At 32.7% G+C, this 21,425-nt stretch overlaps 3 protein-coding genes across 3 annotated transcripts; 2 read left to right on the forward strand and 1 right to left on the reverse strand.

The window, feature by feature from the left end:
- Positions 1-293: 293 nt before the first annotated feature.
- LOC125196823 (uncharacterized) lies at positions 294-1,120 on the forward strand. Its single transcript, XM_048095469.2, has one exon. It carries the CDS (start codon positions 483-485, stop codon positions 951-953), a length of 471 nt encoding a protein of 156 aa, XP_047951426.1. The 5' UTR covers positions 294-482; the 3' UTR covers positions 954-1,120.
- A 4,766-nt stretch (positions 1,121-5,886) lies between these two features.
- Positions 5,887-8,025, forward strand: LOC125192512 (putative CRM domain-containing protein At3g25440, chloroplastic). Its single transcript, XM_048090110.2, has 4 exons — positions 5,887-6,068; positions 6,274-6,712; positions 6,823-7,224; positions 7,718-8,025. The coding sequence occupies exons 1-4, from the start codon at positions 6,010-6,012 to the stop codon at positions 7,838-7,840; spliced, it is 1,023 nt and encodes a 340-aa protein (XP_047946067.1). The 5' UTR covers positions 5,887-6,009; the 3' UTR covers positions 7,841-8,025.
- A 2,931-nt stretch (positions 8,026-10,956) lies between these two features.
- LOC125193008 (protein LIGHT-DEPENDENT SHORT HYPOCOTYLS 10-like) lies at positions 10,957-14,372 on the reverse strand. Its single transcript, XM_048090708.2, has 2 exons — positions 13,709-14,372; positions 10,957-11,167 (listed from the first exon to the last, which is right to left on the reverse strand). Exon 1 carries the CDS (start codon positions 14,218-14,220, stop codon positions 13,723-13,725), a length of 498 nt encoding a protein of 165 aa, XP_047946665.1. The 5' UTR covers positions 14,221-14,372; the 3' UTR covers positions 10,957-11,167; positions 13,709-13,722.
- Positions 14,373-21,425: the final 7,053 nt, after the last annotated feature.

Consider the following 21,425-nt stretch of genomic DNA (forward strand, 5'->3'; position numbering starts at 1 on the left):
ATAAGTGCCCAATTTCTCATTTGGTATTATTGAATTTGATTAAAAGCTCACGATTGATACTTCCAAAAGGCTAATTGCAAAAATGACTCCAATTATCAATCCACGCCATAGATTTCATTCCAACAAAGTCACACTCAATAAATACAAACAATCGTAAACATTCCAACCAAACAAATAAAAGAAGTGAACTCCAATAGCATATAGCAAAAAACACCATCCCAAGTAGAATTAATATTTTGGGATACAATTACATGAGATTATATGGCTATTTATGTATTTAATAACAAGTGATGGAGCTTCATAACTAAATGGACATTTAGCATATGTCTACATAACAAAAAAAGTAACTTGTGCTTCTCTTTTAGGTGGCATATATATTGAAGAAACAGCATTTGTACAACTCAAAGAGGCGTTGGATACAAATAGGTATAATTAAAGAAACATAGGTTTACTAATGAGAGAGGAATTGTGAATCGGCGGGCATGAAAAGCGCGATCAGATGCTGCATCTCTTGCATTCTGCCGTGCGGCGCGCTCGACGTCCTCCGAATCGTCCACACAAACGGCCGCGTTGAGGAAATCAGCGGCGCCGTCACGGCCGCCGAGATCATGAAGCTCCACCGCAAACACGTCCTTAAAAAGCCCTCGGAATCCGGTATCGTGCCGCCCGACGCGCAGCTCAAGCGAGGCAAAATTTACTTCCTCATGCCTCTTCCGCCGCCGCCGGAGAAATCGCGATCGAAGAGGAAAAGGAGAGATTCGGCGCGAACGACGGAGAAGACCGGATGCAGTATTTCCATGGCGAATCTCCTGATTTCCGATCGCTATCTGAGCGAGATTCTATCGGAGAAAATCTCGACGCAGAGAGATCGGCGGCGCGGCCGCGTTGGCGTGTGGCGGCCGCATTTGGAGAGCATTTCGGAGACGCCTGTTGATCGCTCCTTAATTAATTAGTGTTTATTTTTATAAATAAATACGTGAATTAGTATGGTTTGATAATTGAAGCTATATCGCTCAAACCTTGTTTTGGTGTTTCGATTTTATTATATCAGTTTTGCTTGTACATAAGTATTTTCCTAAATTACGTGTGAGAAAATAAAAATTCATATCTGAATACTGAATTCTGTTGTTATCGACTAGTGGTGGTCTTTCCGGCGCCAGGAAAAGTGTGTTTACATTGAAATTTTTTTGAGAAAATCCATTTTTGTGGAGAGAGTGACTTCTGATTATGGACAAAGAAAGCATTTATTTTGTTGGTCATCAGATAAGAGATTGGTTTTCAAATATAATCCTGTCTCTCTCTCCTCTCTATCATGTTATTGATAGAGCAATAATAGTAGTATTATCCATGAATTGAGTAGATATTTTGATTAATGAAATAGTATCCAATTATGCAGCTATTTATATTGAATGGATGTTTGAAATTTAATAATAACTTTTAATTAAAAGTTTTTTTTTCTTCCAACTTGTAATTAAAAGTTACCCCCGCTCACATACTGCGGCCTCTCCATAAGCGCAATATTAATAACTTTAATTAGCTTAATCATCATTATTTTAAAATCTGTGTAATTAATGAAAGGTAATGGCACGCACATCATAAGCGCGCCCACAAATGTCTTTTTCTTTAATTGAGTATTGTAATTGTTTCTTTTTCAGCACTCACAAGTCCCTTCATCGTGACATGAAGTAACTTAATGATCTTAATTTTGATAGAGTATTCCATTATTCTTGTTCTGATATGTTTCCAAGTATAGGTTTTATCATCATGTGGACATTGATTTAGTTTTGTAATGTCTATTCATGTGCCCTTGATTTTACTATTTCAACATCACAGAAATTAATACACTCAACAGTCTCAACGACATACATATATATCGTTATACTAAAATGACAATCCAAATTAAAATAAAAACCTACCATTAATGAGGATCCTTTGATTTAGGAGCAAATTCAACTTTGGTCTACCACGTGGCAAGCTTGCTTGTTTATGTATAGTAGATTTTTGATTATATATTATTTTGTATCATAAATTGTTTATCTATGTATCACAGATTGCTTGCCTAGGTTGTCATTTTAAATATGGTATTATCATATTGCTCTGATTTCGTATCGCAGATTGTTTGGAACCATATGCTAAGTTGTTTGCCTATTGTATTGCATATTGCTTGTCTAAATTATTATTTTAACTACGGTGTCACCATAACGCTCTCCATATATATAATCAGTGGCGGAGCCACGGTGGGGCCTGGGGGGCCCTTGGGCCCCTCAGCCATTTGGATGATTCGCATATATAATATATGTAGGCAAACTTAAGAAAATAAAATGGTAGCACAGATGGTTTATATGTCAGCCTCTTGTGTGCAATGTGTCGAGTTCGATTCCCAACTAGAGCATTTTTTAATATTAAATATTTCCTTCTATTTTGGATTCATTTATGTTTCTTATATTTATATTAAATAGATTTATAATATTAGTAAAATTGATTTTATGCTTAAATATATTAATTTTATGGTTTTCTCACATTAGTGACTTCTCTTGATTTTTTTTCACAAGTAATTTTGTAGGAATCATTTTAAATTGTAATCATAAGAAATGATTTTTATAATTTAAAAATAGAAAATAATTCTTTGATTCTATAAAAATTTAAAATATTATATGCTAATATGTTTAATTTGATATACTTTATTATAAAAAAAGAATAACTCTTTGATCTAGTAATTAATACGTAAATATATCATATTACTATTAAAATTGGTGCTATGCTCTAAAAATCTATTCATCAATTAATTTTTTCTCATCATTCGTAGGCCTGAAAATTTAATCCGCGGGTTTCGGGTATTCCCGACCCAGTCCCAATACCCGGCGGGTTTTGGGTACCCGAAACCCGAAATTATGGGTTCGGGTACGGGTTTGGGTAGTTAATGTTAGGATTTTTCAGATTTAGGGTACCCGAAACCCGTATTAGGGTACCCAAATAATACCCGATTAATTATGTATTTGTGATAAATATTTTTATTTAGTATAGGGCCTATGGCCCATAGGGTAAATCTAGGGTAACTTTATGTAATCACATGTAGATTTATAAATTTTTCGTGTGCCTCACTTTTTCAAGTTTCCTTCACGCCATTGCTGCTGCTCTCTTTTGGCTGTATGCTCTCTTCTTTACATTCGTGTTCGGTCCATGTTGCATTATCTATGTTCTTACTTGTTATCTTTTGAAAATATATAGTTAATTAGTTATGCTTTCTCCATTTTATTTACATGTTCATTTTAAAATTAAGTAGTGTCTATTTGTCTAATGTCTATTTTATATAATATAGAATTATAATCAATAAATAGTATAAGTATTGTGTGATTTTTAATAATTTATATTCTCATCATAATTTAATTTATTATAAAAGAATAAATTTTAAAAATAATAATTCCGGGTTTATGGGTACCCGAATAGTTGCGTTTGGGTACCCACATTGCGTATTAGGGTACCCGAATTCACATACGGGTCGGGTATTGGATATGATATTTTTGAGATTTCGGGTTCGGGTACCCGAATTTTCGGGTTTGGATACCCGCGGGTACCCGAATTTACACCCCTAATCATTCGTTTCTAAAGTGCGGCTTTTTATAATGATCACGTCCGAGTTATTTTCGTGTCGTTAGCACTTAATGCACTCAGCAAATTTTAATTGTAGTTTGGGCCCCCACCGTTGAAAGTCTGGCTCCGCCACTGTATATAATGATTATAAATATTAACTAATAGTCAAGTTAGATTTTTTTTTTTTTTTTTAATCATCAATCTATCAAGTCAAGTATAAAAACTTAGTTTAAAATCATATCCCTACCCTACACTCTAGTGTTTTTTTATTTATTTTTGACCAAATAAAATTATCTTCAGAAACATGTCATGATTTGTGAAGGAAAAAGATATTAGCAATTCCTTGTTTCCAGGCTCTAGCTCCCTCTTCAGCCGGCAGTAATACTCATGAAAATATTTTAGTGCTATAATTGAACTCGAAAAGTATGTTAAGAATTTAACAAGCTCGTGCTTCTAATTAAGAACCGAAAACTTGGGAAATGGAGCTGATTTTGTTTTTGAAAAAAAAATACTACAAAAAACAATACTTGCCAATTGCCAAAATAGTTTTTTTTTAGTGTATTTAATTGTTTACGATAATTCTGTATATGGATGCATTGTAGCCTGTCCTAATAATGATATTCCCTTTCCAAGTATAACTGCCAACGCGCTCAATTATTATTCAGATGAATTTTAAGTAAATCAAGGAATAACGTGTTTTTGGGTATATAGACTATAATTACACATTTTTTAGTAGGCGCACGAACTTGATTAATTGGCTATAATCATGATTCATGACATCGTCGGAATTTCAATCTATTAAAATTAAGTTGATGCACGTACTATCAATTCGTCCTCGTACGAGAAAACATGATTTTAAACAAATTGTCCAATTATCTAGTGCCCTTTTGAGTCGTATTTTTTTCGATTAGGGAAAAACATATGTTCGAGGCGAGCTATTGTCCTTTTTGAGTAGTATGCTTAGTGATAAAAATGGGTAGCCACTATTTTGCATAATTATGCCAAAACAATCATGCATTTCCTTCTCTGACTACAAAAGATACACATACAATTAGAGGCGGCTCCAATGAGAACTTTAGAAAATTGAGAACTTTGTGATTTTTTTTAGAACTCTGTGGATTAAAATTCATATCCGGTACATTAATATCAATTGACATAACAAAATGTATTAATTGTTGATTCAATCAGAAACTGATACTAAGTCAAGGACTTATATTCATGAATTAATGAACTAATATTAAGTCAAGAACTAATATATTTTGTGATGCATGTCAATTGGTATTAATGTATTTGCGAAACTGATATAACCATTTTCTATACATATATCTTAAGTACTATTTAGGCAGAAATATTCCTAATTATGGTACTACTTATAAATCAGGCTGGTCCATTGATGTTAAGTAAGACCAAGAGATTCAAAATAACAAATCAACACTCTAGAATTCTTTTTATATGGTTTTACTATTTTAACAGTGTGTCTTATTTTTATTTTAAGAGCCTGTCTTGTTTTTTTATGATTAAAGCGCCATATATATTTCGGATTCTAAGTAGAGTGAATTTATTATTCGTATGATGACAAAGTGCAATTTAATTTGTTGATTTTCCATTCCCCAACTATTAATTCGGGGGTTTTATAGGATCATGTATAACTCAGACTAATGTTAACTAATTCAAATCACGAGTCTCATTTTCGTTATGCTAATAATTTAGCTAAGCATATATGATCGAAATTAGTAGAATTTGATGGAATAATTGTCCCCACAAGACTTTGAATCAAAATAATGCAATTGTGGCTTGCATCTAAGCAAGTGGGCAATGTCTTTAAGCATTTGTTGGTCCAAGAGATTATTTTATGTGATGCCAATAGCATCCTAAAAAGGTGATTACAGCAAAGGTAACGACTTTCATTCTTGGAAAAAGATGATAACTCCCATACTCTGACCCTACTAACTCCCACCATTAGGGGACCTTTCAGAAATAAACAAATAGCTAGATTGCTCATATATAACTTGATTCACTCTCATCTGCAATCTATTGATTGGCAGCCACCACATTATATTTTATGTTTTTAATCAGCTAGAAATTACATTTATATTTTACATAAAAAAAACTCTAAAGTCGTAATAAGACAATTATTTTCACGTATTAAGAGAAATTTTCAATTACCGTACATTAGAATACAATTTTTATGTTAGATTTGAAAGTAAAGTTTGGGTCAGCCCATCCCTTTACACAGAGCCCAAACCATCTTGGCCCAAGAAGGAAATATACACATTGCTGGAAAAATAGAAGAAGAAAAGAAAACTGGCGCTGAGGTAAGGATGAACAAATCCCTAATTATGCTAGGAACAATGGTGAAGCAAATCTGTGTCATGTAACTTGACATCACAATATTTCTTCAATTTCACAAGTTTGAAGATGTCAAGAGCTTCCATCTCAAGGCTCTCACCCACCGTCTTTACCATTATTAACACAAGGTATTCTGCAGCTTCTTGTTTCGCATACTCTGTAATGTAATTAAGAAATATTCAGTTCAATCGTTGTCTAAGTGTGATTCGAGAAGATATGCTGAACTTTTTACGGGATAATTGTTGCTAATTTTCACTAATTGAATGAATTTGGATTATTTGGCCAAACAAGATTCAACTGTTTGAGTGATAGATGTTACTATATCTTATGCAGGGACTCTATGCTTGGTTCCAAATGCTTATTGAGAAGCATTTTTACACCTCCTTGTCCGACGTTTCTGTTGCGTTTTATCCATCATTCTGAGCGCAGAAACGTAGGGGAGCTTCATTCGTTTAGATTGATCTCAGTGAATGCTTTATCTGTTAATAGATCATGTACAATTGGACCTTGGAATCATTGTTTAACAAGGGAATATGCTAGAGTTAGAACTAATGAATCCATTGAGATGAAGACGGATGAAGATGTTATCCGATTTAAAATTGGTGATATGAGTCCAGAAGGAATGTCGTTGAAGAAAGGGAAGGCAACGACAAAAAAGTCAGACGTGTCTAGAAAGAAGAAGCTGAATGAACTTAGGTTTTACCGGTTGAAAGCAAAAAAGAAAATGAATTCTCCAAATCCTGAAGTTAGAATAAGGTACAAGCTTGAGAAGGTAGACAAAATTTCCTACATTGCTGTTGCTGGTTTCTTGGATTACTTTAGTTGAGCAGCTCTTTTCATAGTCAAATTTTTCCTGTTGTCTGTGTTTATACTTTCTGTTAGGCAAAAAGAAAAGAAGCATGGCTGATAGAGAAACTGAGGAAATACGATGTACCTAAAGCAGCACCCGAAACCTATGATCCTGAAATATTGACTGCAGAAGAGAGGTTTTACCTAAAGCGCACTGGCGAGAAAAAGAAACATTATGTTCCTGTGGGGAGACGAGGAGTATTTGGTGGTGTTGTTCTTAATATGCATTTACATTGGAAGAACCATGAGACTGTAAAAGTCATCTGCAAACCCTGTAGGCCCGGGCAAGTGCATCAATATGCTGAGGAGCTTGCTAGGTTGAGCAAAGGCATTGTTATCGACATAAAGCCGGATGATGTTATTATATTTTATCGGGGGAAGAACTATGTTCAACCAGATGTCATGTCACCTCCAGATACTCTTTCTAAAGCTAAGGTATGAACTGTCTAAAAATGATATTGTGTTTCCTAGTTTGCTTGTATAATTTTTCCCAATTAGGATGTGCATTTCGTATCATGCTTATATGAGTTTGAAGTAAGTTCTTTTGATGTTCAAATTTTAGAATTTGCTTATTTAAGATTACAATTAGGATATTTAAGTCATACCTTGCTTATTTGAGCCACTACTCTCCGTGTATATATGATGAATCTGTCGAGGCTGAGTCTGAAGTAAGTTCTTTTTATATTCTAATTTGCTTATTCAAGATTACCAATTAGGATATTCAACTCATATCTTGCTTATTTGTGCCATTACTCTGTCAAATATATATGATTAAATATGTTTACCATGTATTTACTTCAAGTTGAACATGTGCTTAAAGCTCGAGGCTTGTATATGTTCTAGTTTGTTGTTTTGGAGCTGCTCCGGGTGATTATTTGATGGTCAACACCACATTTTTTTACATAAAAATGATTGATTTAAATTGCAGGCCCTAGAAAAATATAAACACGAGCAATCGTTAGAGCATACAAGTGAGTTCATCGAAAAGCTGGAGAATGAACTCGAAGAATATCTCGAACATTGTGCTCGGTATAAGAAAGAGGAGAAGTGAAGTGACTGAAAAGGGTGTGGCTACTACTATCTTTTACTACCATTCTGTTCTTTGCAAGTGAGGTGATATGTCCTCTTTCTTACTGTTTTGGATAAATAGGAAACAAGTTGTACAAATAGAAGGAAGGATACTGTCCCTTTTTGTAATATTGTATTGATAAATTACAATCCTGCATTTTCATTTTTTCTCTTTCATTGCAATGCATGTTGGACAATTTTATATCGTTGAGATGTTAGTTTATTGAGTGTGTCTGAGTCTGAACTTGACATACTGTGCTTAGTTAGTTTGAGTGTATGAGATCGTCAACTTGATATATGTTGGTCTTTTTATATACTCTATTAACAGTAACTAATAAGAGTACTACAGTTTCTGCACTGCTCATGGATTGTTGGAGAATAAGCACTAATAAGAATGCACTCTGAGTGCGTACTGTAGAGTGTAGAATGAGTACTTGTGAAGTAGTAGTACATGGAGTAATTTATTTTATGTACTCCTATGAAATAAGAAATAAAATAAAAAGTAGTAGGAGTATATGAAATGAAAATAGTGAATAGTACAAGTGAAGTTCTCAGCACGACTTTGTAGATGTTAAGTAAAGTGCTTACAAATAGGTGCATTGGTGCCTTATGTGCTATTGATACTTTTAGTATATTAAATACCTTATTAAATTCATTTGTATACTTAAATGATGGGTTTCAAGTAATTGATGCTATATATTTTAGAAATATCAAATCTTTAAGAATAAGTTTACCTATGTTCATCTGACTATGTTTCGCTTATTTGTTTAATTTCTTTATAAAATGGACATCGTGGGATTTCAAAATATTCCAAGGGAAAAATTTAAAAGTATTCGAAGGAGAAATGTACACTCCCTGATTTAGAACTCCGGCGCCATAAGCAAATAGTACAAGGGTTGTTCGGTTTGCAAGATTATATTCGAGATTAAATTTATAGTGTGTTTGGTTCATGAGATTCAATCCCACAACTCAATCCTATGAATAATCATGGGATAACTACTTACCTTTAACCCTCAATGACTAAAATAATCTCAAAACTCAATTCTAGATTGTATCCTGGTATTGGTTTATCTTGGAAACGGAACACCCCCTAAATAAACTAAGAGCATCCACATCCATGCTCTTTGGCAAGAGCATGGAAGTGGCCCGGACCCACTTTTACTCCCCTACTCTTCCGCAAGAGCACAACACCCACATCCATGCTTTTCCGCAAGAGCATGCTCAAGGGTCCCACCATTCTATTCTTCAATTTAATTTAAATACTTCAATTATTAAAAACATTTTCACAATATTAAAATGCATTAAAAATACCCGACATACTATTATAAACTACTAAAAATTAAAAATTACATAATTAAAATTTTAAAAATTAAAAATTACTACATAATTAAAATCCTAAAAAATGAGGTTGGGAGAGTTGTTTGGTGTAGTGTGATTTTTTATGTTGAAATGGATGTATTTATTGATGAAAGTGTGAATTTTGGGATAAAAATAATGAAAAAATAAATTAAAAGTGTGGAAAAAATGGATATATTTTATTGGGAAGTGGGAATTTTTTTTAATATTAAATTTGAATTTTTCATATTTTTTTGAATTAAAAAAATGATAAACCAACGGCCAATCAGAGCATGCCACGTCGCTGATCTTGCTCTTGCCGTTGGCACGGCGGTGCTCTTAGCTAAGAGTGTTGGAATCTATGCCGGTCAATGGACTTTGACCAATTATAAATTTCAACGAGACATTTAATTTTGTGAAATTAAACGATATAGTGTCGATCTACGTTCGGAGTAGATGACCGTGATATATTCATTTTCTCAAATCCGATTCCCGGTGAGTGAGAAATAATGGATTAAAGTTGTGCAAAATTACAAACTTAATAAGTTATGAGAGAAGCTTAGGGAATGATTAAGAGAATTAATTATCCCACATTGGAAGTTACAACCTTATTAAACTAGTATTTAATAAGAATGATTATTACATGTAATAATTATAGTGGACTAAGATGGGTTGTAGAGTCCACACGCGCACCCCGCCGCCGCGAGCCTCGAGTCCGAGCCCATGGACTTGGATCTTGGAATTCGGTCTTTGGGCTGTTCTTTGGGCCTGGTCGTGGGTTTGGTGCTTGGGCTCGACCCAAGGCCAGTGGGTTAGTTCTTTTTAGACCACCACCGTTTCCACGTCAGCGAGTCAAGCGGGATGACACCTCGTCATTATGACGCGAGAAGCCAACGTTGCTGACACGTGATAGTCCACGTCATGATCGAATCTAGAAGCGTCTAGATTCAACCTCTCTAGCTCTGAGCTTGTAACGCCCAACCGTTACAGCCTCACCATGATGGCAGTCATCAAGGCTATGTTGACCTTTGCAGTGGACTGGGCCTATAAATAGGCTAGTCATTCTAGCATTCTAGTAATCAGAAACTAGAACACAAAGCATACATTGCATAATCTATTTCCCTCTCTGCATCGTTTTTCTGTCGAAAGCTTTGCCCTATCCAGTTCGTCGGAGCTCTGCTGATAGCGGTGCTGCTTCATCAAAGATATAGCCGTTTTATCTTTGGGGACGAAACGTCAATCCGAAGAGCACTACCGGGGCGTATCTCGTCTTGCGGAAAGAGGACTCCTCGACTCGGCTAAACACTTTCACGGTTTATTTGTTTCGATTTTTCAAGTTGTAATTTAAGTTTTCCATTTGTATTTCTTCTTGGGTTGTATTATGCCCGACTAGTTTATCTCTTGTAATTCCAGAAACCAATAATGAGCAGGGCCGTGCCGTTGGCAAGAGCACAGCGGTGAACAGGGTACCCACCGTGCCGACGACACGGCGCCTGCTTTTAGCTAAGAGCACCGATGTGTATGCTCCAGTTGTAAACCTGAAAGTTATTTACAGGGCACACGCAAATGATCTCATTATTTCGATAACAAATGTTTACTAAAATGCTTATTTGTCTATACATAAATAACAGATACTGCGTGACCACACTTCTTGTGCTTAACACAATCTGCTATATAGTTACCCTCCTGGAAATGGCAATGAAATTTATGGCAACAACAAATTACTACACATATATACCATCTATATATGTTCGGATTTGTATGTTGCTTGTTATTCAGAACTTGATTGCATTAACTCGAAGGAATCCAACCAAGCAGAATCCAATTTTGATACAAGGCAATTCAAAAATGAAATAAGTAAAAATACAAAATATATAAAAAGAGATTCTTGACTTATAATTAATCTAGGCTAAACTAGCCATAAAATTAAAGGATAAATAATTACAGCAACCTTTATTGCTCTTGGTTATATAGCCTGCAAATAATGAAAAGATTGATCAATGTTATGTTAATTCAAAAGTATATGTAATGAAGATACATGATTAACTTATTAAGTCATCACATGAGGCAATACCATGTTATGCAACATCGCAACTTATGATAAAAATGAATTAATTTCAAAATATATTTCATTTACCAATCAATACATGCGTTCTACTCTACATGACGACACAATACTGAGATAACATCACAAAACATAATCACGAGTTCTGATGAAGAGGGTATAAAACAATTACGTCAATGAAAAGGAACAAATTCAATTAATTATGTTTCAACTTTTATGTAACACAGTAAGGGTGTGTTTGGGAACATTGAATTGAAGCTATAGAACTAGAATTGAAAGCTATAATTTCAATTCCATTGTTTGGTATCACAAAACTGTATAGATTTGAGATTGAATTATAATTCCAAAATTTTCAATTCCATAATTTGAATTAGAAAATTGGAATTCCAAGTAGTTATAAAATTAGATAGCTTCACTACCCAATACACACATTTCACATACACTACACACACTTCACACACTACACTACACCACACACACACACACACACACATTTCACACGTTTCACACAGTACACACACTACATGCACTTCACACACTACACAAATTTCACACATTTCCTGCAATACACACATTTCACAAACTACACAATTTTCATACGCTACACACATTTTACACACTACACACACTACACATTTCACACACTACACGCACTACGCAAATTTCGCAGTGTCACGCCAGTTTTCTAAATCTGAATCTAATATTTCCATTTTCAAGCTTATAAAGTTCTTTAATTTACTCCAAAATAATATAGTCAAGAATTTAATTCCATGATGATTAGAAAGTTTGATACTTCTGTGTAGTTGCAATTATTATGAGTTTAAACTATCATATCATCTCCCTTAAAAATTTATGAAATGACAATTTTCCAGGAATATAAAAATGTTAATGCTATGGATGCTCAAATACAATATAATATGATGGCACATTACATCTTTTTGTTCTTTAAAAAAATATAGTATTAACTTATAGTAATATATTTCAAAACCTTTCCTTTTAACCAAACTTTTCTTATTTTCTTTCTTTCTTTAATTTGGTCATTTACGTTTAATTTGATATGATTTCAGCTGAACCACATAGTTACAAGTTATTGTTCTGGCTGCCTCGCTGTTTATTGAGGGATATATAGTAGTATTAATTTGAATTCATCTTTATCTTAAACACCAATCTTCTTATTTTCTGGGATGGCCCTACAGGTCGGATCCTGTAATTATTGCATAAGTGATAAGTGGGCAACATTTTCTATTACAACTACTTTTTATGTGTTAAGGACAGTGGGAAATCTAGGAAATAACTAAACATGAGTTTAGTCATCGCCAATTCGCACAAACCACAAATTAGACACACCAAAACTACCGAAAACAAAAATGATTCATCTGCAAGCCAAGTGAAGCGAAATTAGTCAAGATAAAGTTCAGCAGCCTAATTATATGATAATTATAAAAATAATCAGTGCAGATGATCAGATAATCATTATATTTATTATTTAGTATCTCCACTACTTTTTATTGAGATAGTTTTGTCCTATTATAGTGGCTGCATGTTTCACAACTTCTATACTCATGTGGGATATGTCGAAAAATATTACTACTACTAAAAATTTCGTTTAAATCCAAAAGACTGATAATCTCTTTTATCTTAGAAGAAGAAAAGAGAAAAGACCGTATATGTATAAATAGATGTAAAAATATTAGTAGTCCATTCATAATGCAGATTGATGCTACGGACTAACGACATACTCGTTTATCTGTTTCTATGAAAAAAATAGGAAGATTGGCATTAATGTTTTACATTATATAGGCATCTTCAGACAATTGTACCATAAACTAAGGACTAGGTACTGTCAGCAAACATCTAGTAAAATATGTAAATTAATTAAAAAAAATAAAATCTGAACGGTGGTTGTCTACCTGAAGGTCACACACCACACATATTTGAAACATCAGTGTGTGTTTTCCATGTAAAATCAGAGGGACATTATGATGATTACCAGTAATTTCATGGGGTTCACAAGATCTCCCCGAATCCCAAAAGAGCCAAATATTACTAGTTAAAAGGGCAAAATAGATCAACAGTGAATTGCATTATTTGAGAGAGAGTGAGAGAGGTGATACATTCCATCATATCAATAAACAATTCCTTTTTTTGGAAATAAGAAAAGACTTAAAGCAAATGTTCCCAGATACTTATAAGTTTTTCACTAAACACTCAGACATGGCTCAACAAAAGCCCTCACAAAATTTTAGGGTTTTCTTCCCATATTTTAGGGATTGTCAGATCTAGGGTTTCTTGTTTTGTTAAACGTTATTTAAAAAAATTCAATTGTACTACTGTGGTCCTGCCCTTTCTTGATGTCTAAGCTTCTTCCCTCATTCATTTGTCTCTATATAAATAGTCTTAATTTTAACTCTTTTAGGGCAGATTTATAAATACATATTATTGAATCAGTACCTTAATAGGAGAAATCAAGAAGAATTGTTGATGAAGCTGTCATCATGCAGCTTAAGAGGATGGTGAACGACTCTCCTCCTCTTCTTCTTCTTCTTGTAAGGAATCCCTCTAGCTTTGGCTTGGGAGTCCTTGACCTCCTTCAAGAAAACCCTAATCGCGGCGTCGGCAAAAGGGTTGTTCTCGGGGGAGGAGGCGTGCTCGTCGAAGGCAGCCCTGAGGCGGCCGATGAGAGCATCGAGGCTGCCCCAGGCCTGCCTGAGGGGGCAGGCGCAGGGGGCGGGGGGGTCGGGCTGGCCGAAGAAGACGCAGGGAAGGAGATGGACCTTGGTTTTGCCAAACTGGTCGAGGTAGCGGAGGAAGGAGATGACGTGGGTGGAGTTGGAGAGGGATATGGGGATTGGAGGCCTCTGGTTTTTGAGGTATTGCAAGAAGGTGTTCCAATCTCTTCTCTTTTGGGACTCGTAGCGGCTCGGGTGCTGCTGCTGGCCATGGCTGCCGGATTCCTTTGACATGGTTGGAAAAAGAAGAGAAGAGAGAGAATTAAGCTTCTTCTTTTTTAATTTGGGTGAGCTAGTGGAGAAGAAATGAAGATGGAGAATTTTCAGAGTTTTATTGAGGGGACAAGAGATGGCCCCCTGCTTTTCTTCTAGTAATAAATAAAGACTGCTTCATTATGTTCTGGGTCTCTTAATTAGCTAGGTTTTGTGATCAATAAACCGATTATTAACTATGAGAGGTTAATTGGAATAATAGTAATCTCTGATGAGTAACATCAACAATTTAATTCGAGAAGAGGAATTTGCGATCAACCAAAATAGGGATCGATTCGAGTTACAATAACAAATGAATTACTGTGTATTTAATCGTGTCATTATTAAAATAGTTGGTGTTCAAATTATCGATTAGGAGTACTTAATTAATTTGGCAGTTTTCCCTAGTACTACTACCTTTTGACTCAATATGTGGTCACATTTTATTTTACTAACATATTTTATTTTTATAAGCTTATCTAAGAGTGATATGGTAGGGTTTCGAAGGTTGGCTTTTATATCTACATACATGAATTGTTGAATGTGATGAACCTATAGATAAAAATCATTTCTCCGGGTTTTCCATTTTCCCATGCCATAGAAAATATTTTCTCCCTCCCACAAAAGAAAAGATAGTCTATTATATTAATCTGAATTATCTTAATACTATTTTATTTTACTAAGTAGTTATCTATATGTTTGTGAAATATTAAATTACAATTACTTGCCTTGAAATTTTTTAAAAATAACAATAATTTAGGACATAAAAAATTTCTAAATTAATACGAATAACAAATTAATTTAATCTTTTATTTTATTAGGACGCTTCCATTTGCATCCTCTAATTTTAATTAGGACACTAATAATAAAAATGATTTTCAAAGTGATGGTTTTATATTTAAAAATACAAATTAACATCCTTAATTACATTAAAAATAACAGTATTTTTTGTTGTAGCGTATATATGTTACACAACATTTGATTTCATCATTTATATTGGAAAACATTACCCGGTTTGGTTTTATAATTTGATCGAGTAATTAACATGACTGGCTTCTTTTTCAAAGTCAAGAATATTAATGAATACAAACCATTAAAGTCACAGCTAGTTACCCATAAATTATTTAACTTGATAAATTGATGAGTTTCAGCTGTTTTAAACCACCGACAGGAAGGCAGTTTTATATCATTTCCTAAATTAAGGTTTATAAACCGTACGCCAAAACTCATTTTTGGTGTATATAATTTCTCCAACCGTACACCAAACTTAAACCTATTTTTGGGTTTTTCAATGGAATAACACCAAATATAGTGTTTACTCCAAAATTTTGTTAGACAAATACTCAAAAATGGTGTAAACTTAAATATGGTGTAAATGGTTGGAGTAAAACTACTTTTTGGTGTGACGTATACTAAAAAATGGGTTTGAGTTTGGCGTAAATGGTTGGAGATGGCCTTATTGCATCTCCAACCATTCCACTAAACTCAAACACATTTTAGTGTAAATCTCACACTAAATATTGATTTTACTCCAATCATTTACACTAAACTCAAACTTAAAAAAATATTCTCTATATTATGCCTTTTTGTTATGTCTTTTTTACTCACAAAATTTGAAAAACTTTTAGATATAGGTTTAGTGTAAACCTAAAGATAGGTATTATTTTCTCAAAAACCAAAAATAGAATTAATTTTTTATTACTATTAAAGCTAAATACCTATCTCATTTTAGGTTTTAGTGTACCCTTGGAAATGGTCTTGATAATAATGGTGCGACGCAATATAACTATAATTGAGCGTCTTTAGATATTTTTAGACCTCAATCAGGGATGAAATAGACATCCAAAATAAACTCCGTTTCCAATAATTTCCCAAACGATTTATTTGCTTTAAAAGTAACGAGCATTATGTCATTTCTTTGTTTCATCATGATTTATCATTTCAATTATAAGACCACATATATTTAGGATTTTTTTTATTTGAAACGTACGTAGTAAATCATTTCCGGTGCAACGTCAATTTTTTAGACCATCTTTAGATGATGTGACACTGGTTTTATTATTACTATTAAACTCGCTATATTATCTATTTTGATGCTAAATCGTCGTACCACAGCAATGCTGAGGTGGCTTGAGTTTGAATTCAGAGAAATTTTGAAATACATTTCTCCTATTTATATATTTAGCATCAATTTTATAGTAATAGATAACCCAAAAAAAAAAAAGAAATTTGTTAGTAATAATTTGTACATTTGCTGTGAATGAACTTTTTTTTATATATAATATACTTAATTTTTTCGTAGTTATAGTTAGTTTCTATTTTATGTTATCTTGCTCAGTACAATCACATGATTGATCACATACGCAAAATACTGATTAAATTTCAATGTTATCATAACTGTTGAATTAGAAATTAGACAGTCAGATTGGATTTTCATGTCATATCAGTCTTAGATGCCAAAAACCGAAAGCTAGTCTATTAATTATTGTATAACTTATCTACATATAATTAGACTAAAATATAATAGCAATATTTTAAGAAAATGGAACCCCTTTTTGGAGGAACAAAATTGGAATATCCCATATCTAATAGACAATTAATTAATTATTAAACGTCACGCTAAACCCACACCTATCATGATAGGCTATAGTTTTTGTACGTAATATTTTCTGTATATTTATCTGCTGCTTTAAATTAGTTAATTTATTTACAGAGACTGACTCGAGTTAATCTCAAACACAGTCATTTTCAAAATCATCAAATAATGATGAAACACTTAACTCTAACACACACATATATGTGTGTGTGTTTAATTGAATACTATTCAAACCATCACTATTGATCATATTAATTATATATGTACCCATTCTGAAGTACAATATTGATTAGTCATTTTCTTGCAATATTATCCAGAAATTTACACGAAGAAATGAATTGTACCTTTTGCCATTTTTGCCATAGTGCTTCAAGATTTTAAGCTTAGAAGATTTGGTGAATTCTGTTTGCATCAAATGAGATGACAAATTTGCATGCACCATTTTTCATAGATCAATTTTTGAGTACGTGATGTGGGACTCCCAACTTTAATTAATTTCTCAATATGGTATTTATGTTTTCCATTTATTTTTAATGTTTTCGAGGAAAAGGTATTGGGGGTGAATTATTGAAGAAAGTATTCTTAGACAAAGTATGCAAATACTATATGAATCAGATTCAGGAGAAAGACTCAGAAATTGGAGTCTGCAAAAAGATGATCAATCAAGAATCTAGTCCAATTTGTGCCACAATCCAATTCTCAAAAGTTGTACATATATTTACAGTATGCTTGACTATAAAATGTCAAAACACACTATTTTAGAGGTTGTACATATCATATGCCCAACGAGGGGTAATAGGAGTAATAATTATTTTTTAAAGGGAGTTTTCATTTAATAATATTCTCGAAACACATATATATTTATCTATCGAATCTTTGATACCTTTGGGCCTAACTTGGTCTTTTTCTATTCATCCAAGAACTCACTGGCCCAGTTGAGATTGCCTTGTGTTTAAGCCCTATATTGATACAGAAGGGAAATTAACTTAGTTAGTTAGTTGGTAAGAATGATTGTCCTTTAATGATTAATACAAATAAATTTTAGTGGATGATTGATTGATCAAATGATAAAATTGCGACTGTAAAATAACACAGACTATGAGGTTATATTCTACCTCATTAGATAATATTTTTGATAATGGAGTACTTATAAATTAACATTTAGAAACATGTATTACATGAAATTCATTGTCGGAATGTGATATTTCTGGGAATAGTAAAAAATATAGTGTTAGAATATTCTGGAAAAAGTAGATTAATATGTTCTCTCTTTCTTAATTAACTTTAATTGTTATAGTGGAGAAAGACATGTCGTTCCATGTGATTGGTCCTATCCTATTTTCTGCACCAACTAATTTAAGGCATCAAGCCTTCAACCATACTCATTTTGCTCTTGCTTTTGTGTATTTTTTTTGGAGAAATTACTTATAGTGTGGAAATGTGGATATATGATTCTTTATATTTTTATTCCAGAAGACTTGGCCCGATAACAAAAGGCCCAAATACTTGCAATATTTTCTACATTTATCTCAACCTAATGGGCCGGGCCTGTCATTCATGTGATTCTTCTGGTTCAACTCATAATTGTAGGAAACAATGCAAATTTACTCCATAATTAGAACTATTGAAATAATAATAGTCACAAATTTTGTTTTATTTGTCGAGAGAGGTGAGTGGAATGAAGAATAAATCAGAGTCCTCTCATTTGGACTCACTACCATCAAATCTGCTAAGATTATTGGGTTTCTGTTACCAAATTTACTCTCAAATTCCCAAATTGATAATCAAAGTACAATTACGGCTTCGTTTGGTGATTGTCGGACAATTAATAGAAGCATGAAAGGTCACCAATCATTGTACCACAACAAATATCGCAATCGGATTAATGAGTAATACTTTATAGGAGTAGTATATTTTTTTTGTTAATGTTCAATAAAAGCCATATGCTTGAGTAAGATTGGTAATTCAACAAATTTTGGACTTTTATAATTTCAATGGTCAAATGAATAGATTATAATGACCTTGACATAAGAATAGAATTAAATGATTAATATTCCTAATACTAACATTGATTTATGATATGATATGATTTGGGGACATCCAATTATAATGTTATCAAAATTTGGTCCCTAATTTCTACCTCAACGACCTAACATTAAATGTGAATAACCCCACTTGCTATTAGCTATTGCGTTAAAACTTATACTCTTATGAGTAGTATTTTTCCTCCTTGAATAGTGTATTGAGTTTGTTTCACAAAGTTTTCCGAATATGATTTACTCCTTTCTTTTGTGTGATTCACAATCACATATCATTATGATTTATCCAAAGTGCATCCTATGGTAACGACCGTGAGCTTTCTTTGTCATCATATCAATATAGAAAGCTCGATTATGATCGATTGCGGGCTTAAATTGATGATAACATGTTATAAATTTGTATCTTTCATAGAAATAGAAAGTAAACAAAAAACATCAATGCAAAATATTTTTCCCATTAACATGTAATAGTGCCTAGGGCTAAGACTAAGACCATAATTATAATTGACAAAACATATCATGATATCATCCAATTATTTATCACATTTTTCAATACTTAATTAATTTTCTCTTTTTCCTGGATCCTCAATATTCATTCAATTACCTAATTATACATCATTTTAATGGTTTTATCAATCTCCACTCAACCACATCATTGTATATATATTTTTATATCATTTTTTACTGATAATATAATTACTTTCAATAAAGATGATCAAGCATTGTATTATTGCAAATTTTAAAAAAATAAAAATAAAATAAAAATAAATAAATAAAAAACATAAATTATAATAAATTGATATATGAGTTATTGAAAATGCATTGATGCTAAACATATGATGCAATTTCATATTCGAGTACCATTTTTGAATTTGTAGATGAATTGATGATTTGGAAATTAGAGAATGAGTAATTTTAATCTTCTATAGTAAATAAAAGTATAGTACTAAAAAAAGAAATATTATAGGTGGATAAAAGATATTTCTGTGTGTGTAAAACTATAGCAAATTTTATCTCTGTTTATAAAGTACTAGTTTGAATTTTGGCATAATTTTTACTCCTTTTAACACCACTATAATATATAAACAAAATACATGAAATTAAATAATTAATAGTAGTAGAGCGAGGATGACCATGTGGCCTCATATTCTTGGGTGGCTAACTTGAGTTGAGGATAGAGAGACCATAGTAATATTTATTTTATAGAGTAATTATAAGTAATATTTATTTTATAGAGTAATTATAAATAAGATAAGGAGATAGATATGGTCATTCACAAAATACGGTCTAACAAAAATTAAGATAGTAAAACGGTTATATCCAAGCTATATGGAATTTTGTAGTATTTTGGAGTATGATGGAACACATTATTCATCCACATTTAAATTAATACATTAATTAGAGATAGTTATTGCGAAATGTAGCTACAAAAAAAGGATAATTAAAAGACTTTGTATTATGATCAGAAATTAGTTAAGAGGGCTTAAGCCCTACCACATGTTCCTTACAACATGAAAAAGGTGCAGTGTATGTAGAAACAAAGAGCATAGAATCCAGGATTCCTGGAATTAAAGCCAATAAAAGCATATAAATATATATTGATGCTTATAAAACCTTTTCATTTACGAGTACTATTTTGTTTTCCATGCGGAGGGTACTGATTTTGCATTTGTGATTTCCTTCTCGTGTATTAAAAGTTAAGCCTGATTTGCAACAATGCCCAAAATTTGATTAGAAGAACGTATGGGCAACCCAGGCCAGATTAGTGTTTTGGGTTTTGAGCTACTAGCCTACTACTTAATTGCACAATTCCTTGTATTGTTATTTAGAGTGGGTGACATTAATGACAAGATTCCAAACACCTAAATTATGTCTAAGAAATCTCCAATTAACATAACAGTAACACAGTCAAAAGTCAACTATGTACACTGACTGACATACTGCTGCTGTCTCGTTTTATATTTTTGTTTAATTCAGTACTAATAATTATTTCTAATTTTAAATTAGTTAGTGACTAGCTAGGCCATGTGTGCCAGGAATCAAACAAGAGGAAATATTACAAGATCTGATCCATCCTTAAGTTTTTTATTTTGCAGAACTGATAGTTGCAAAATATTTTAATGGGACAGAGATCTATTGATATAAAGTAATATTCCCTGTGGGTCATTAATAGACAAAATAAAAAGTATCAATATGTATGGCCTATGTGATTCTCTATCTCGCCTTAAAAAAATTTAATTTAATTATCTTAGTTATAGTAGGTGAGATGTACATACATAAATTTTACAAATGTTATTAGATTTCAGAAGATGATGTTATTTGAGATAATAGACTAATGTGACCTCCATTTGTTGACGTTGATGTTTAGGGTTTAAAGTCTAAAAAATTTCAAATAAATTAAGTTACGTTGAAAGACTTGCGAAAATTTTGAACTAACGTTCAATAGAGATAATTTATAAATAAATACGACAGACATTTTTTTTTTCAATTGGGACATTATTTTATTTTGACTCCTTGATTAAGCCGTTAGGACCACTTAATTTTACGAGGAC

This window comes from Salvia hispanica, chromosome 4, assembly GCF_029641045.1.
Source record: "Salvia hispanica isolate PSC_SH4W2 chromosome 4, Shi_PSC_v1, whole genome shotgun sequence".
Classification (NCBI taxonomy): domain Eukaryota; kingdom Viridiplantae; phylum Streptophyta; class Magnoliopsida; order Lamiales; family Lamiaceae; genus Salvia; species Salvia hispanica.

Coding starts and splice junctions, on each gene's coding strand:
- LOC125193008 (XM_048090708.2), bottom strand. CDS start 14,220: ATGTCAAAGGAATCCGGCAGCCATGGCCAGCAGCAGCACCCGAGCCGC.
- LOC125196823 (XM_048095469.2), top strand. CDS start 483: ATGAAAAGCGCGATCAGATGCTGCATCTCTTGCATTCTGCCGTGCGGC.
- LOC125192512 (XM_048090110.2), top strand. CDS start 6,010: ATGTCAAGAGCTTCCATCTCAAGGCTCTCACCCACCGTCTTTACCATT. Junction 6,069..6,273: donor TTTACCATTATTAACACAAG/GTATTCTGCAGC, acceptor TATCTTATGCAG/GGACTCTATGCTTGGTTCCA. Junction 7,225..7,717: donor ATACTCTTTCTAAAGCTAAG/GTATGAACTGTC, acceptor TTTAAATTGCAG/GCCCTAGAAAAATATAAACA.